Source organism: Sphaerodactylus townsendi, linkage group LG06, assembly GCF_021028975.2.
Source record: "Sphaerodactylus townsendi isolate TG3544 linkage group LG06, MPM_Stown_v2.3, whole genome shotgun sequence".
NCBI classification, from domain to species: domain Eukaryota; kingdom Metazoa; phylum Chordata; class Lepidosauria; order Squamata; family Sphaerodactylidae; genus Sphaerodactylus; species Sphaerodactylus townsendi.
In genome coordinates this window covers 40,616,882-40,634,210 of record NC_059430.1, presented here as the reverse complement: position 1 = coordinate 40,634,210, position 17,329 = coordinate 40,616,882, and the positions used below count along the sequence as shown (strand labels likewise).

At 39.0% G+C, this 17,329-nt stretch overlaps 1 protein-coding gene across 6 annotated transcripts in view; it reads right to left on the bottom strand.

Moving 5' to 3' along the window:
* Positions 1-624: 624 nt before the first annotated feature.
* The window catches only part of TNRC6B (trinucleotide repeat containing adaptor 6B), a 154,138-nt gene continuing 137,433 nt past the window's right edge, over positions 625-17,329 (bottom strand). For all 6 annotated transcript variants that reach the window (XM_048501035.1, XM_048501031.1, XM_048501033.1 and 3 more), the window contains 2 exons: positions 14,247-14,386; positions 625-13,624 (listed from right to left, as the gene is read on the bottom strand). In XM_048501035.1, the coding sequence (XP_048356992.1) occupies positions 13,237-13,624; positions 14,247-14,386 (528 nt within the window). In that variant the 3' untranslated portion in view covers positions 625-13,236. The remainder of the gene's footprint in view (positions 13,625-14,246; positions 14,387-17,329) is intronic.

Here is a 17,329-nt window from a genome sequence, read left to right as displayed (position 1 = left end):
TTAAAGAAACTACCATGTAAATGTAACAGGGAGTCTAAATTAATGATTCACAGGCACTATAGTCCAAGTTCTCTCCAATAATGAAATAGGGCCACACCAATGGCCAGGGAGAGGAACAGTGAAAGATCTCTGCACAGACCAACTGCACAAAATATTACAGTCTAATTTTGAATGGAAAACAATGGACTATAAACACAATGATGGATTCTAGGAAGCAGTGTGTATTGCGTGACTTTCTCATCTACAAACAGCAGTAGATTCTTGGGGACAACTACAGTCTTATCCCTCAGCAAAAATGTGTGCTGTTGATTCTTCAACACTCTTGTACACTGTAACAGCAGACAACTATGTCCTCAAAATAGGATGTGGCCCCACCTCCATTTTTGTTCTTTCTCATATAACTCATCTGTACTTTTGAAAAGTTATCACTCTTGGGAAACAATCAGTGCAGATCAAAAGAAAATCAATTTTCTTGTATATTTTGTTAGTCAGAGAAAATCTTAAAGGAAGAACGTAAAACTATCAGTGTGACTTGCTGACAAACCTAGTGATAATAGTAGTGACGCACAATCCAGAAGAGTAAGACTACAATGTATAGACAAAAATAAACAAACTGGCAAAGTCTCAAAGGATTAAATGCTTAGCAGCCAAACACATTTATTAGTCTTTCTTTTTCCAGGAACCCAAAAATATTTTGTAGTTATAATGTAAGCAACTGAGTTGCACATAATACAATCATATCTTAAAAAACAAAAACAAAATAAAAACAAAAGCTGTTTAAAAGCAAAAAAACCTTCAGAAAACATAATATATGCATTACACCATCTCTCAATTTTAATGAAATGACGACGACTTAATTCCTTATTACTCTTAACCTGTCACACTCCAATAAAACGTCACCTTTTTTGTTGGTTTGAAATCCAGCATGAGAAATACAGTACCTGCTATGGCAAAATACACATAAATGCAACATTTCAGCTTATTTGTACATTAGTAGAGTTTAAACATTTTATTGTATTTTTAAGTGAACCAGTGATTTTAAGTACCACTTAACTAAAATAAAAATAGATAAGAGAGAGAGAGAGGGAGGGCAGCATGCCGTACAAGAGCACATATAGTGCTGAGTTTCTGTGTCCATGTGAACCCACAACATAAAAAGTAAACTGAAATAAAGTGAATATAGGAGGAAATTAAAATTAAGCTGTAGTATGAAAAAAACACATTGTGCCTTTTCCTGTTTTCCACTGTCCTGTTCTATACTTCTTGGATGCCCAACGGACAAATGGAGATGGGGAAGTTATTTCAAGTATAAGGAAAAATACTTATAGGTATATCTTGCAAAAAAAAAAAAAAAAAGCCTCGATACATGTATCCATCAGTACGCCTGCTTGGTGAAGGGACATTTCAGCTGTACCTTCGTATCATGTTTATGTGCACAGCAGGAAAGCTGCCTTTTCTAATCCAGATGTTCTGGCCATGAAGAATTATTTTGCTTTACACATAAGGCTTAGTTGGAGTTAACCTGTTCTTCTGTTTCCTCTGAATACATCCTCTACCACATGGTTTGCTCATAAAAAATGAAGCAAAATTCATAGGACTGGTCAGTTTCCAGATCAGTTCTTTGTAAACATAGCCCTCTTCGGAGCTCTGAAAGGAAAGCAGCATTGCAAGTCTCTATCTAAATGTTGGAAGCTAAAGCAGCTCTAAATCCTTAACTCCACAGCTTTCTTTTTCACTCCCACCACAAAAAAGTTACTGTTATTTTTCCAATTGCAAAAGGCTAACATATTTTCCAAAAGAAGTGAAGAATTATTAGTAGAGCAACTGCTGTGTTTTATGTTAGGTGTTTTGCACTTTGGGATTTTTTTTCCTGGCTGGTAGAAGGCAGAATCTAGAATAAGCATTCATATGCACAGATCCTACAGTTATATAGCATTAGTTTTGATCTTTCATTACTATTCACATAGAAATCATGGAACAAGGGATGGAAAAGACCAGGAGAGAGCATCCTAAGACTGAAATAAACAATGGGACCACATCTTAGGTTTTCCAAGGTCAGAATCCAAATCCTGGGATCAATATGCACATCCCTGAGATGCACAAGTAAGAATAAAGAATGACCACATTATGATCAAGATCAGAAAAGGGAGAAAAGTAGCAAAGGCTCCCTGAAAAGTTGTAAGACTTTCCCCAAAACCTCTCCTTCAACTACCGTCCCAAAGATTTTAGGAAGGCTGTAAGGCATATTCACAAGCATATTCACAAGCATATATTAATGAACATCACTATCTTCCTGTGTTCGGTTGGCATACAATGGCTTGTGTGTACTGGGAACTGAGGCAGCATGTTTAACACACTCAAACAAGGATGGTGTCTGGGACAGTGTCCCCCCCCCCCCCCCAATAGTTCTGAAGCAAACTACTGAACAAATCATCTCATTTTACAGCCCTCATGTAAAACTATACAGTGATTTTTTTGTTCTTTCCCCACAGCAAGAAGGCAAAGCTGCCCCCTTCCAGTATAAGATAAATCTAGCTAAAAGTCCATGTCTAATTAAAAGCAGGGGGAAATGGACATGCTGCATTCCACTTACAGATTTCCTTCAGAGAGGACACATGTATAAATGTTTTCTGTTTGAAATTGCATCTGTTGAAGAGTGGCATTTCTATATGCTAAATGTGAAAGTCAAAATGAAATGAGATTGATGAAGGGGAAGGAGATGATAAAGTGGTGTAATTAACTGCTTCCCAGTTGATGAAAATAGTTAAAATTATGCATTTCTGATGGCTTAAAATGAATGATAGGGTTTCCTTGCTCTCTCCAACAGGACAGGAGAGAGACATCCTGCTAATTACACATACATATAATAATACTTATAAAAAGTACTTTTTCTTTGAAGCACTTCATAAAAACATTTGTCAATCCTCACAAAACCTCTGTGAGGTAGGTAAGTATTATTATCCCCATTTTACAGATGGGGAAACTGAGGTAAAGATTTACTTTTGCCAAGGCTAAAAGAGGCTAGCTAGGATTAGGAGTTTCAGCCTCTCAGTCCAGTCTTCAAATTAGTCTAAGATGCTCTTCACAGGCAATGTTCAGGAAGAGCACAGCCTCACTAATGATGAAAAACACCATACTATTTCTGAAAGGCTGGTTACACTAAAGGTAAAATATGCACCACGAGGTATTTTGTGACAAACAGCTGAAGCATTTTTAGAAGTAGAATCCCAGCAAGTTCACATCTACAAGGCAAGTATGAATGTGAGAATGAATGATCAAGTAAGTCTATTGTTCATTACAGTACTGAGAACACCAAAAACAAAAATGCTGTATGGAACATTGATTTACAGGTAGGAAAACCTCTTGGCTGTGATACTGCATTCAAGATATGCCCAAGATGAACCAAAGCAGTTCACAACAACCAAGGGAAACAGTAAAGGCAATATATTACCATTCATCTATAAAGCCACCTCTATTTTCTGGAGAGAAGGATGTGATACATTTTTCCCACTTACAGCAGCTTCCTGCTGGTAAAAAGGACAGTTAAATCCAGAAGGCTTGTTTGTTTACATTTTTACACTAATCATACCTTTCCCTTCATGGTTAGTATTATTGCCTGCCACTATTTCACTAGTAGCAGTACTTGCCTAGGTAAGTTGTACATCTTCCTTGACTAATTTTGATCAGCTTTGGAGGACAAGGGATTAATGGTGTCAGCAAAGTAGGTATTCTACAGCAATTCCAGTTTGGTACTGGGTGTGAAGAGTTGCATCTATTATGGGAACTGGTAGAAAAATTTAGGGCAAAAAGTTTGGTAATGCAAAACGGTAGAAGCCACGGTTCAACTCTCCTGAGAACCACGGGCAGTTATAGGGAGCAAATCCCAAATGACAGTGCTTGAGGTGCCATTTCCTGAGGTTGAAGAGAGGATGGAGGAGACGTTGGGAGATTTTTCTCTCCTTGGGAAAAACAGGAATATTTCGTGTCAAACTGCTGGTCCTGATCTAACATCGCATGGCAAGAACGGGAAATCCTGCAGAACATTTTGAATCTTCAGAAGCCAACCTTATGCTGCTTTACCTCAAATTTACCTGGCAAGAAAAGGAAAGCAACTTCCAAAAACAGAGGTTCTCAAGAGACCTCCAGTGACATCACCTCTTTATTCCTACACGGACATGGAAATTCAATGGACACAGAAACGGTTTTGACAGTTTAAGCAGGGCTATCTCTTACTCCCCCAAACCCTCTCTTGCTGAATGCATAGTTTACAATTCACTTACAAGATAAAGAAGCAATGCAGACCACATATGGGATCTTTTTTTGTTGTTTGTTTGAAAAAAGAAACAACCTCTTCTTAAAGTTCAGTATCAAAATTCACATTTGCATAATAATACATTTCAAGGCCATTAGAGAGGAATGAGAGTGAAGCAAAGAAAGCTGCAGCATCTCTCCTCCTTTGTCTTCCTGAATGGAGCTGAAGAGAGCCTGCTGGAGCTTTCACTTGGGAAAGGAGCTGAGGTGCTACAGCAGCTCTTGGTTTTGCACACCTTTGATTGGATGTGGGGAGGAGAAGAGGTGGAATATATGTCAGAACAAATGAAAGGAGACACTGCAGATTCCAATGTTTAGCTACAAACAGTTTCAAAGAAACAAAGAACAGATTTATTTCAAAACCTTCTTCCTCACCATTTCAAAAACATCTTATTTTCTTGTGTAATACCCTGTTCATTTAAATGGCAACATCAAGTGTGCTAGAAGTTATTGGGTAGAATTATTTTCTTCTGTCTATCACCAGGACACTAACAGAGGGCAAAAATGTGCCTAAACCCACAAATGGCAGAAGCTACAAAATACCTTTGTTAACATGCATAAATGTGTCTCAAGCATCGTGTTTCAGTTTTCCAGTGCTTTAAAAGAAAAAGTTAAAGCAAGCCACATACACAAACATAATAGATACATAATACAGATAACAATTTCAACCAGCAACTGAAAGCTAGCCTAAATAATGTCAACTTATACAAATTACATCCCATCCACACCTGGATACATCTGCCACACATGACTGCATATGTGCAGCTGAGAGACCAGCCCCAAAAGACACTGTTTGTCAAAAGGTACCAGCAGGCTGGAATCTTTGCATTTGACCTTTAGAGAGAATAAACTGACCATCATCTTCCCTTCTCTCCAGTCCAAGTCTTCTTGAACTGACAATCACGTACTCACAAAGGCACATTCAGAGATACCACATTTAACTTACTGCTTGTTTAAAACTAAAGACCAAAAATGAACAAAATACCCACAAGGGAATGTTAAGCGCTTATATCCCAAATCCCATACCTACTGACTCAGCAAGAAGCATCACAACGTCACTTTGCAAGACCCTACTCTACCTTCAGAAGGTATATATTTCTTTAAGAAGTTAACACCTCTTTTTGCATAAATGAATTTTTTTTCATTTTTGGCTTACACAATTTGGAATACAGCACACCCTCACTATAAAGCTCTGTTGTAAGGCTAATCCCTAAAGTAAGGCTGCTCTACCTTGGCTCCCTTTTATTTTCTTTTGCCCTGTCCCCTCCCACCTAAACTGCAAAGTACTCAGCACTTTATATAATAAAGGAGGGTGAGCCAATCTGGCTGGGATAAGAGAGAAGAAAAGCACTTGATATCACAACCATGCCACACGCACACACAAATAAACCCAACTAAGCAATCTTTTATAAGGAGGACCCATAGTTAAAAGGTTTAATACAGAAAACATCAATTTATTTTTCCTGGTTAAAATATGTTAAAAATGAGGAATTTAGTTTTTTGAATGCATTGATTGGTACACTAAGATGAGGCACTAAACACTTGAACAAAACACTTCTTTATTAAATACTGCCCATTTGCGTTGTTTATCTAGGGGAAGTTCCCCATCTCCCTATTTTCTTCAGTTTCACTCACAGCCAATCGTGTGTCAAAATATACCCATGGACTGCCTGGCACAAATATTTAACTTTAATAACCTGGAGTGTGCTGGCTTATGTTAAATGGATGGCTATCAGGCTCAAGTAAAAACACATTCCAACTCTATGGATTTTTAAAAAATCCAGTAAAATTCTACAAGGAACTAATTCTAGCTATCACCATTAACAACGATACGAAGAAACTGGCTCTTAGTTGAGGTTGATTCTTTTTATCCTTCTATTGCCGATTTATAAGCTGTATTACAGAAACAAGGATCAGATATGATGACTACATGGCATATCACAAATCTGGTGGTTCATGGTGCTCCTTAAATGGTCTCCCAGTTGTGCAGAAACTGCTTTTACCCATAAGTAGACTGATCAAATTATTCAGATAGTATGGGTAGAACAGATAGCATATTATTCCAGCCATATGGGAGTGCTGATCATCACAGAATGAGCACTCTCATACGGCTGGAATAATATCTAACTAGTACCTACATTAGTCTAACAGTTGATAAGCACTTCAGTGGACTAGGACTGCCAGAAGACTTGGCTAGAACTTTGTTCTCCTTTGGAGCTTAGGAGAGGGAATAATCCCTTTAGTTTGGCTATTACTAATTTAAACCATCAGTCTTCCCACTCAGCCTTGAGAACTACAGACTCCCAGAACTTTGCTCTTTCAACAACCGCATGATGAAACTATGGGTCTGATTCATAGATGCTGCATTTTTGCAAAATTTCACAGAAGACTTCAGCCTTTGAGAGAGACTGCTACAATAGGACATTTTGAAAAATGGCTGTGAAGCAGATTTAACAGTATTAGGTCTTTGCTTCTCAAATCTTGTATAGATTTATAATATGGAGGCCTAATGTTGCATCCAGTATTTTTCCTCCACTAGCTTTTTTTTCCAACCCAAGAAGCCTTGCACTGGTAGAACAATTCTTGAGCTGGAAAAAGGCCCCATTAGTTGCAGAACAGGAAATTTGGATCCAGCTCCAATTATGGCATCAACAGTTTTATTCTGTGCATTTTCCTTCAACTAATACAATTCAGATCAATGTATATGCTCCAGAGCATGCATCATTTTGTATAGCATTTTATTTGTTGTATCTATATCATCAATAAACATTACACTCCAGCTAAATGGAATCTTCCCAGAGGATAACAGTCTGTATCTTGACCAGCCATTACTAAAATAAAAAGTTCTTCAGAATGCTGGAAAATCTTAAATGAATACTCAGTTTATGCTGAATTGAGCATTTTCATGGCATGAAGGTATATTGGAATTTGTATTGATAGCACCATCTCTCTTCAGTTAGGATCTTAATGTGAACCTGCAACTCTTTTTCCCTGTATGTATATAGCTCTTAACACAGCAACTATAATCTGATTCCAGGGAGAAGAGTTAAATTATGTTAGGCTTTCAATCAGGTCTTTGTATGAAGGGAATCATTTGATCCTAAAGGCCTGCTTCTTTTATTTTCAATTAATTCCAATACCTGAGAACAAAATACACCCAGCCATCAAAAAACAAAAGTCTACAGTTACTTAGCTTTTTCTTTTAAAATACATTTGAGCAGAATGATCCTTTACCCCTCATATATTTTCAAAGAAAAATTAAATAGCCCACATATTAATACAGCAATGTCCCCCTTCTTGTCACCCTACACTTCTGTTTTATATTCTGGAACTGAAAGTGGTGGCTCTAAAATGAAAAAAAAAGGAGTGATAAAGTTAAAAGCAGAAGACACTGATGTATACAGTCATGTTAGGAAGCACAACGAAGCCAAAATAAAAATAGAGCAATTTTTGTCTATGCAGTGGAGGAAAGATGGGCTTAAAAGTATAATAACATCTGCCACATTCACCAATTCAAGGGCCTGCAATTGAAATCAAACTAAAACGTTTATCTGTACTCATGAATTTCCTTAAAAATTTGAAGATAAAGGATATCCCAATTGTGAACCAGGCTCTGATATGATTACAGCAGGATAACAGTTATGTTGTGTTTTAGCTGAAATGGTAAATGGAAAACATGCGTTAAAGTCTTTCCTTTTAAAAAGCAGCCAAAGACCAGGAAAGCTCACAATATCGATTTATAGAGATGTGTTAGGAAAGACTGTCCAAGTATAACAGGATGCCATATTAGCCTTCCAGGGGGATGTCACAGCATTGCTATAGGAAGGCCAAGCCCACTCAAATCCCATTTTGAACCTGACTATGTAGGCCACATTTTAAACAGAGAGAAGAAAACAACCTGAAAACAACCTGGGCTGCTGGAAGGAGGAAGAGCAACATTTTTATGCTGGTTTTTATTTGAGTATGAAGCTGCTGAAGGTATACTGACAATTCTGCCAAGTCCATAATATTCCTGTCTTTTTATGTAGAAAGCAACAAAATATGTTAACATCACAAATTAAAACAGCTGCTAAAAACACTTTCTCTAATCAGTGCGGTTTCAGATTCCTTCTTGAAACCATATTAAGTAACTTACTGCAAATTCTTCTTTGACTTGCCTGCCCTTGTTCTTGAATATAATCTGCTACTTATGCTACTTGAAAATCTCTCACACTGGCCAGAAAGAGTATATTAGGTACAAGGCAGAAATAGTGTTTAAAAAGCTGTGTTCTTGACATGGTTCAATGAGACAACCAAACATTTTAGCTGTCCAGGGATGGAAGGTTGTCAACATTTATTCTAATATATTGACTGACTTTTCAAACAATGTAACTCAACAGCTCCAATCTACAGAAGTTGAAATGCTTGAGAGATAAAGGATGCCTTCAATATAAGATGATACATATAGATATTTACTATTATCTATTCTTCAGCAGTTGCCAGCTAAGGCATTTTGCCTAACCTGATTTTATTTTTTTTTAAATGCTGGGAGTCTATCAGCCATAAATATCCACATTTCTGAAATAGCATTCGCAGATAGATTCCTTCCAAAAAGAAAAAAGAGGAATCCTCTCACTGATCTATCACGTTTAGAACCAGCTGGTTATCTTTTTAATGTGCACTTGATGAGAACAATGCAACAAGTAGCTACAAAAATGACGAATGTCAAAAAGCATTGTTATCACAATTTTCCTCACACTGAGATAGTACTGGTGTAAGAAACTGAGTTCACTGATTTATGCAATACAGCATGAAGGTTTTTTATTGTCAGAACACCGATCTGGTACATGTAATTGGGGGAAAATACTCTTGGACTGTACTTCACACATCCCAGTAAACCACCATTTCCAAAAGAAAACAAAAAGTAATGCAAGAAGTTGCCCTTAGGGTTTCCAAGAAAAAAAATTTACACAGCTTTGTATGTAACCCATTGCATGAAAGGCCTTTGAGGCTTTTATAGAGAACGCTCAGAGCAATTGTTTAAATTTAGTGGGAAAATGGGTTCAGTCATTTCTTTGGAGTGACTGGAACTGCACATGTTCTTCCACCTTTTTAGGATGCATGGGTATATTACAAAGGCACTAAAGTGGTTTGTGATCTCATTCTATCTAAAACAACAACAACCTTCAAGCAGATTAATCCTTTCTCTCTCTATGCAGGGAGCTAGGAGCTATCCATCCCAGAACAGAGCCTTAGTAAACTAGTTCTCCAAACCAGCACCTATGGCTAACTACCTTCCCTTCCCCATATCCTAAAACTTCAATGTATGCATCTCTGGCCAAAAAAATGAAGAAAACAAATATTAAATGACGATTAAAATCAACCGGTAGCCATTTTTTCCTTATTGTACACTTCACTGGATTCTTCCATTGTAACTTCTCTTTCTTACTATTTTAAAACGAATACAAGTTAAAACTGCTCCATTACTTGGATACAATAAAGATACTGCTTTTCTCTAGCACGCTCAATCAAAAAGCAGTTTCCAGATCCTGTACTCCCAACCTCTTCTTCTTAGCTGTGGCTGACTTATTCATTCAAACCAAACTGCATTTATATATATAATTTTTCTTTTTAAAAAAAGGTGCTTGGAGGAAGATTTTATGTTCATTTTCACTGTGAAATAACTAGGTGATTATAGTTTCATCCACACACAATCCTCTTCCCCATACAACTCCACACACACACCCATTGAGACTAAGCTCTACAAGTATAAATCTTCTCAGAACTTGGACTTTAATAATATAATGACCTTTCATTGCTGCTATTGAGAATTCTTTGTAATCAATTTGTACTTTCATTTAAAAATTTGATCCCCAGTTTTGACAACAATTGAAGTTTGTGAGTATTAGGTTTGGTTTTTCAAATTTTTTGCTTTTTGTAAAGAAACAAATTTAAACTTTTTTGAAGATTCAGGAACTTGTAAAAGTTTAACAACAAAGAAACTGCCATCTATCTAGGATAAGACAAGGTTAAATAAACCATCTTCAAAAACTGGCTTCCTACCCTAGAATTCCTGAGAATGCTTGCAAATTTAAAGCAGGAAAATAAATGTTAAACACAAAAACACTGTTAAATGCTCCCAGAGTTAGTCTTCATCTTTATATACATATATGTGTGTGTGTAAATCTATATACACACACACATATATACACACATATATATGCGCACACGCACTTTTTGGTCTTTTTTTTGTAAGTTTTAATTTTTTCCCTTTAAGCTTGTGATGGAAGAACATTTTAGCTTTTCATTTTTAAAAAATATTTCAAATCCCTCATTATGTCTTGTAAACAAGAGGGGCTCTAGCACCCGGCTTTCACCGTAGTATCATAATGAACTCAACAAATCCAAAGTGCAGGCAAAGGGGCCAGAGGGCAGGAGAGAGTGGTAACAGTAGTGAACCAGCTTGTGTGCCAAGTCACATGCTAGAACACAGAGTTGCTTATCCAGGCCATGAGGTGCTACATGTTCTCCTCGCTCAGGGCTTTTTCTATAGTTTATCCTGCACAGTTTCAACACTGAGGCCCCAAATATAGCTGTTTATGGAGCAGGCCTGTTTAATGGCCAGAAGAAAATCCAATTGTCAGGAACTGGGGGGAAAAACATATTTTGTTTCAACACATGAGATTGGATGACAGAGGCAGAAATAAGGGAAATGCTTTAAAATGTCTGCATAATATGCTGCAGATGCTGAAATTTAAGTATACACACCTGTCTACATTCACCACCTGGACGTACTACATAAAAAAATAACAGGCAGATGTAAATGTAGCATTCCGCGTATTTAGTTGTCTTTGTGATATTGAGTTCATCACATATAGAATCCACGAATTCTTTCTCTGCTTGGACATGACTATAATTAATTTTGCTTAATCTGCACCTACTGTCAATCTTATGTTTATATACTAGATACTGTATTTTACAGTGAAAACAGTACACGGGAGAGACACTTTTGCTGGGATCCCACACAATATGATCTGCTAATTCCAAGTGTTGCAATATGTAGGTATTTGCTGGTACAGAATATGGCAGCACTTTGTTATTCAAACATAAGCAGAGCTAGTGAAAAGTCAGAGTTACCTTCAAAACTTCAAAGAAAAATGCCTGCATCTCCCTTCCTGTTCTTTTCCTCCCTGCCCTTCCCCCAAACTGCTTTGTGTAAAGGCAATGTTTGCTACAGCTTTCTTCACAACAGGTAATTCTATTCCCAGTGCACACACACTGGCAATCTTCTGAATTAATGATAGGTCTTCCCCTATCCTGCCAGAGTACTACTACACTGATGGGTTTTTTTTAAAAAACAAAAACAAAAATCAACACAAAACCGCTCTTTTAAATACAGACATTAAAAAGCAACAGTACAGGAAAAAGTAAAAATAATAAAGGTGCAATACTTTATAAACAAAAGAAGTCTTTGCTAGTCATATGCCTGCCTAAGCAAGTCTTAAGCAAGACATATACAGGAGAATACACAGAGGAAAAAAACACTCAAAGTACACACTGGTTTAAGAACATTCATAAGTAAACGTTTCTGTCAGTGATGGTCTGGTGCTGTAATACACCTAGGCCTGGCACAGGTAACGCTCACCGTGGAGGAAAGAGAACAGAGGTCGCTGCATGGGCTTTCACAATATGAGATAGGCCAGCAAACTACTGACATTTTAGTTTCAACACAAACAGCAAATTATTTAAGAAATACAGTTAAGCCTGGTTTTCTGGTGGATTTTCCACAAATGGATAAGTATCTTCATATACAGACTTTAGGAACAGGTACAGGATTCGTGTTTTTTTTTAACAACCGCAGAAGCCTCAACCATTATACTGGTCTTTGTCACAAAAAAAAGTGATGCCCTCTTCCCTCTGGTCTCCCTGGAAGGAGAAAGGCTTTGTCAAAACATAAGCCTGGATTCACCAAAAAATCGGATTTGAGACACCAACATACTTCAAGGCAGAACAGAATTCCCCTCCGCAAAGAACAAAACCCCTGGAAAACCCCACACTGGCACCCTTTCACCAAATCCTAAGGATATGGCAGTGCATTGCTTGATGACAGGGTCAAAACCTGTCTGCACTGAATACCCTGCTAAAATAAAAATACCACCAACTGACAAATTGTTAACACAGATCAATTTGATTTTGCATCAGTCACAGGCACCATCGTAATTAAGTTGAAGTCTAGTCAGATAGGTTGCTGACCAACAGCAATGCAGCTTTCCAAGACAAATGCATACACTCATACACACAATCATGCATTCACACATACGCACAGTCTCGCATAGAAACACACGCACGGGCAGTTACATGTGCCAGAACATACTGGTATATATCAACCAGCCAATCACAAAGTGTTTTTTTTCCTTTTTTTGTTTTTTAAAGTGAGGCTCCGTCAAGTCTTCCCCTCCCACCCCACCCCCAACGCTTTTGAATCCCGCCCAGTCCCATCCCAACATGGTAGACCTAAGGACGGAAACACACCCAGTGCAAACAAAGTTAAAAAGCTATTTTTCAGTATATATGTTTTTTAGCAACAACATCCGTATAACATGAAAAAGTGAAAAACTAGAAACTAATTTTTTTATTTTTTTGTTTAGATTTTAAATGGTATGTGTACTTGCTTCACATTGTCTTTCTAAGTTGGCGTTCATGATTCAAGTATTTCAAGAGTGATATGTTCTCTTTTTGGATTCATATTCCAAACGAAAAACTGAAGTTATAAGGGAGGCAACTATGTGCTCAGACAGTCCTGTCAATGACCCACCTTTTTTCTCTCTCCATTTTCTTTTTTCCTTTTAAAATGTATTTATTGCAAGTTGAAAAAAAAGAAAAGGTCAAGTTAGTGCTGCTGCTGTTCCAAAAAAGGTCACGAGGTCAGAGTTGAAAGTTTTAAGTTCAGATTGAATCCGACCCTCCGCCTAGAAGGTCTCCAGGTAGTAAGGGAGCAGGGCTTCCCATCCTGTGGGGATCTTCTACACTTTGAACCCCCCACAAACTTGAAGAATAGCTTGGGGGGCCCCATAACGAAGCACCAGTAAGGTCACCCCCACTGCTGCTGCCACCACCGCTGCTCCACTGCCCAAGCCCTGTTGACCCACCAAAAAGATTCAAAGCAGGTCCAACTGGATCTGTCTGATTCTGTCCTGTCTCTAGAGACTGCCAGCCTGCTGTGGGCGTGCTGGGTGTTGCTGCAGGAGTAGGAGGCTGAGCTTGTGTCAGAAAGCGACTAACCTCCTCGTCTGTTGCAAACTCAGCCAGGATGGTAGTGTTTCCCAAAACACACCTACAGCATAAAAAAAGGAGGTGGGGTGGAGGATTGGGTGAAGAGAAACAGAAAGTTATTAAAAACAAATCCAAGCATAAGTAGAATTCACAGGTTTGAAAATGGTGCTGAGAAACTATATAACAGGAAATATCTGTGTTCGTCCACTGATGTAGAAAAGATGTTTCTTTACAATGGACAGAAGTATTTCTCAGCTGTTGAGGAATATTTTTGCAACTCTCTTGTTCAGAAGTAGCATTTTATTTTCAACTCTTCCTAATAATTCCTAATATTTTTTTCTAGATAGTCTCAGTCAATTTAGATCATGTGAGAGACAGAGCTGAATTTTATTTACCATGACAAGCCACCAAACATCAAATGCAGCTCCCTACCTTCAAGGACTGAGGATAATTTTTTTTGAGGAATGGATTTTCATGAGCATGAACAAACAACACTAACTTGCCAACATGCTTCAACCGGGAACCCCCACCCCCAATCCAACTTTAAAAGCATACTTCTGCTATGGTTGAAATATAAGATCAGTTAAACCATTTTCTGAAACAGGATTTTCATAAGAAACCAACACAAATATTTGACTGTCAGTTGTGTTTACAGCACTGAGGAGAAAAGACACATAACTCACATGTGCAGTGCAGTCTGGGCCTTGGCCGCTTCCTGCTTGGTGCTGTATCGAATAAGGGCGGTGCCTTGGGTCAGGTTCAGATGGAATGTCAGCAGTGGACCATGCTGCATGCAGATGGTCCTCAGGGTTGACCCATCAATCTTGGAAAGAAAAGGAAAGACACTTAGAAGATTTTTTTTGTAATGCATGGTTTTTGTAATAACATGCAATTATAACCAAAAATGTATGCCTCATGCATACTAATACCAGATAATATATCAATAAATTCCATAAGAAATTCATGTGAACTCCTGAATTTGTTGAGAAGGAAAATGGCTCAAGCCTCACACCTGTAACCTTCCCTCGATTTCTGTGTAAATCAAACATTGGCAACAAAGTTACTTGGCATGATTTTTCATTCATAATCTAATCTAACTACTACTTTTCCCAACACTTCAGTCAACTGTAGACCCCACCCCCTCATTTTCTAACAAATTAGCATGATCCATGGCATAAACTGATACACTGTGTCAAAAGGCAGCTGATACAGGGCAAATGCTCTTCTGCACATGCAGAATAATGCACTTTCAATCCACTTTCAATTATCTTAGCAGCTGGATTCTACTGTGCTGAATAGCAAATTCCACGTGCAAACAATTGTGAACATGGATTGAAAGTGCATTATTCTGCACGTGCAGAAGGGGCCAAAGTCTCATCTGTTCAGTAGACAGTTTGGCTGGTAGCAAATTCAACATTTGATTCATAGCCCCAAAGTACAGCATTAGAATCAGAATATTTCTCTGGATAAAGGATCTTTTCTGTATTAGTATTAGCATGGTATGCATTTAATATGCATTTATTTGGTGGATTAAAAATATTAAATCATAATTAACCTTGAAGTTTGATTGCCATGTTCATATCCTCTCTACTTTTGTACCACTACAGATGCACACAGCCATACATAGACATAGCTTTAAACTACACACAAACAGGAATTTACAGCTATGATCTTTAAATCCTACAGTGTGTGCATGGGCGCCCCCCCCCCCCATAATTAACTCTGGTATACCTCACGTGTATCTCAGATCAGAAATAACACAAGATCCTTATGGTTTACAAAGCAAGAAACATTCAAAGGCGCCACTGCTGGCCTCTGTGTAGGAACCCTGGGCTTCCTTGGTAGTCTCCCATCCAAGTACTAATCAGGGCCAACCTTGCTTAGCTTCTGAGATCTGACAAGATTGAGTTAGCCTGGGCCATCCAGGTCAGTGCCAGCAACAACTTAGGGACATGTTAACAGTGAATTTTGCATGTTTAAGACATGAGCTTTAACAAAGAATTATATATTAACATTCGATTCCAAATATGCTAAGCTCAATAGATCAGTGCCTAAAATAAAGGTTATTTCAACTTTTTTCATAACCAACTTTCTTATGAAAAACATCATAAAAGGTGCCTTGCTGGATCAGACCAGTGATCCATCTAGTCAAGCATCTTGTTTTAGACAGTGGCTGACCAATGTCTTAGAAACACCAGTACACTGGGCATAGCTTTTCTCAATTTTGCCTTCTTGCACAGCCTGCAGATGTGGGTGTTTTTATTTTATTTAGTTTTTATTTTATTTATTGGTCTTGATAGACCGCCCAACCCCCAAAGGGCTCTGGGCGGTGTACAATGAGACATAAAACAAATACAATATAAGATCTCATAAATACAATATAGCAATAAAACATGAAAATTCATTAAAATATATAGCAGCAATTCCAAAAATTACAGATAAAAATACATGCACAGATGGCGCTCAACCCAAAGGCCAGAAGGGCCAGCATTGCCCCAAAATAGGTGGAATCAGCAATCAGACAAGGCTGAAGATGGCAAAACTGTCTGGGGGCTTCAGAGGGGGCAGGCAGTCTGCGGCTGTCATCCACAAAGGCCCGGTGGAATAACTTGGTCTTACAGGCCCTGCGGAACTCACCAAGGTCCCGCAGGGCCCGGACCGCAGATGGTGAAGCATTCCACCAGAACGGGGTCAGGGATGTAAAGGCCCTGGCCCAGATAGAGGCCAGCTGCATCGGCGAGGGGCAGGGGATTACCAGCAAATTGGCCTCTGCTGAACGCAGAGGCCTACTCGGGACATATGGGGTTAGACGGTCTCGCAGGTATGAAGGCCCCAAGCTGCTAAGGGCCTTAAAGGTTAACACCAACACCTTGAACACGATCCAGAATTCCACTGGGAGCCAGTGCAGACGATACAGCACAGGGGTAATATGATCTCTAAAGGAACCACCTGTCAAAAGCCGAGCTGCTGTATTCTGGACCAGTTTCAATTTCCGGATCAGTCACAAGGGAAGGCCTGCGTAGAGCGAGTTGCAGTAGTCCAGCCTGGAGGTGACCGTGGCATGGATCACTTTGGCCAGGTCAACCTGGGAGAGATAGGGGGCCAGCCACCATGCTTGGCGAAGATGGAAAAAAGCCGTTCGGGTACCACAAGCCACCTGTCTCTCCATAGATAACGAAGAATCCAGGTGGACCCCGAGGCTACAAGCCAAAGAGGTCGGGGCCAATGAGACCCCTTCCAGCACTGGTGGCTGGAAATCCCCAATCTCCCCCCCGCGACCCAGCCAAAGGACCTCCTGTGTTTGATGTGTGCTTCTGTTCAGCCAGCTTGGCCTTGGAACATTCCACCGTCTGGGCTGTATGCCCAGGGTGGCTGCTGGAGTTAACCTTGCTGTCTGCGCTTATCATATATGTTTGAAGCCTGTCTTTTTCTATCGTGGGAATTGTATTAGGGAGTTCGGGGAGGAGCCGTTTTGCCCGTAAAAGAGGCCGCCTGATTCGGGGAAGGTCAGAATCTGCATTCTGTGTATTGTGGCTCCTGAAGTTTATGAAATAAAGAACTATTCGAAGTTGCTTGATTTCGGGTCCTTCGAGGTTCCTTACATTATGCAGATTCTCACAACTTACTTTTCGGATTGAACGTGGCTAAGCACCATTTCCATCCATTCTTGTGGATCTCTGATGTCTTCCAACATGCAGAGATTGGCTTTCAAGGGTCCGATGGACTCGGAATATGAGGAGATTGCGGTAACCCCCAAAGAGGGTTC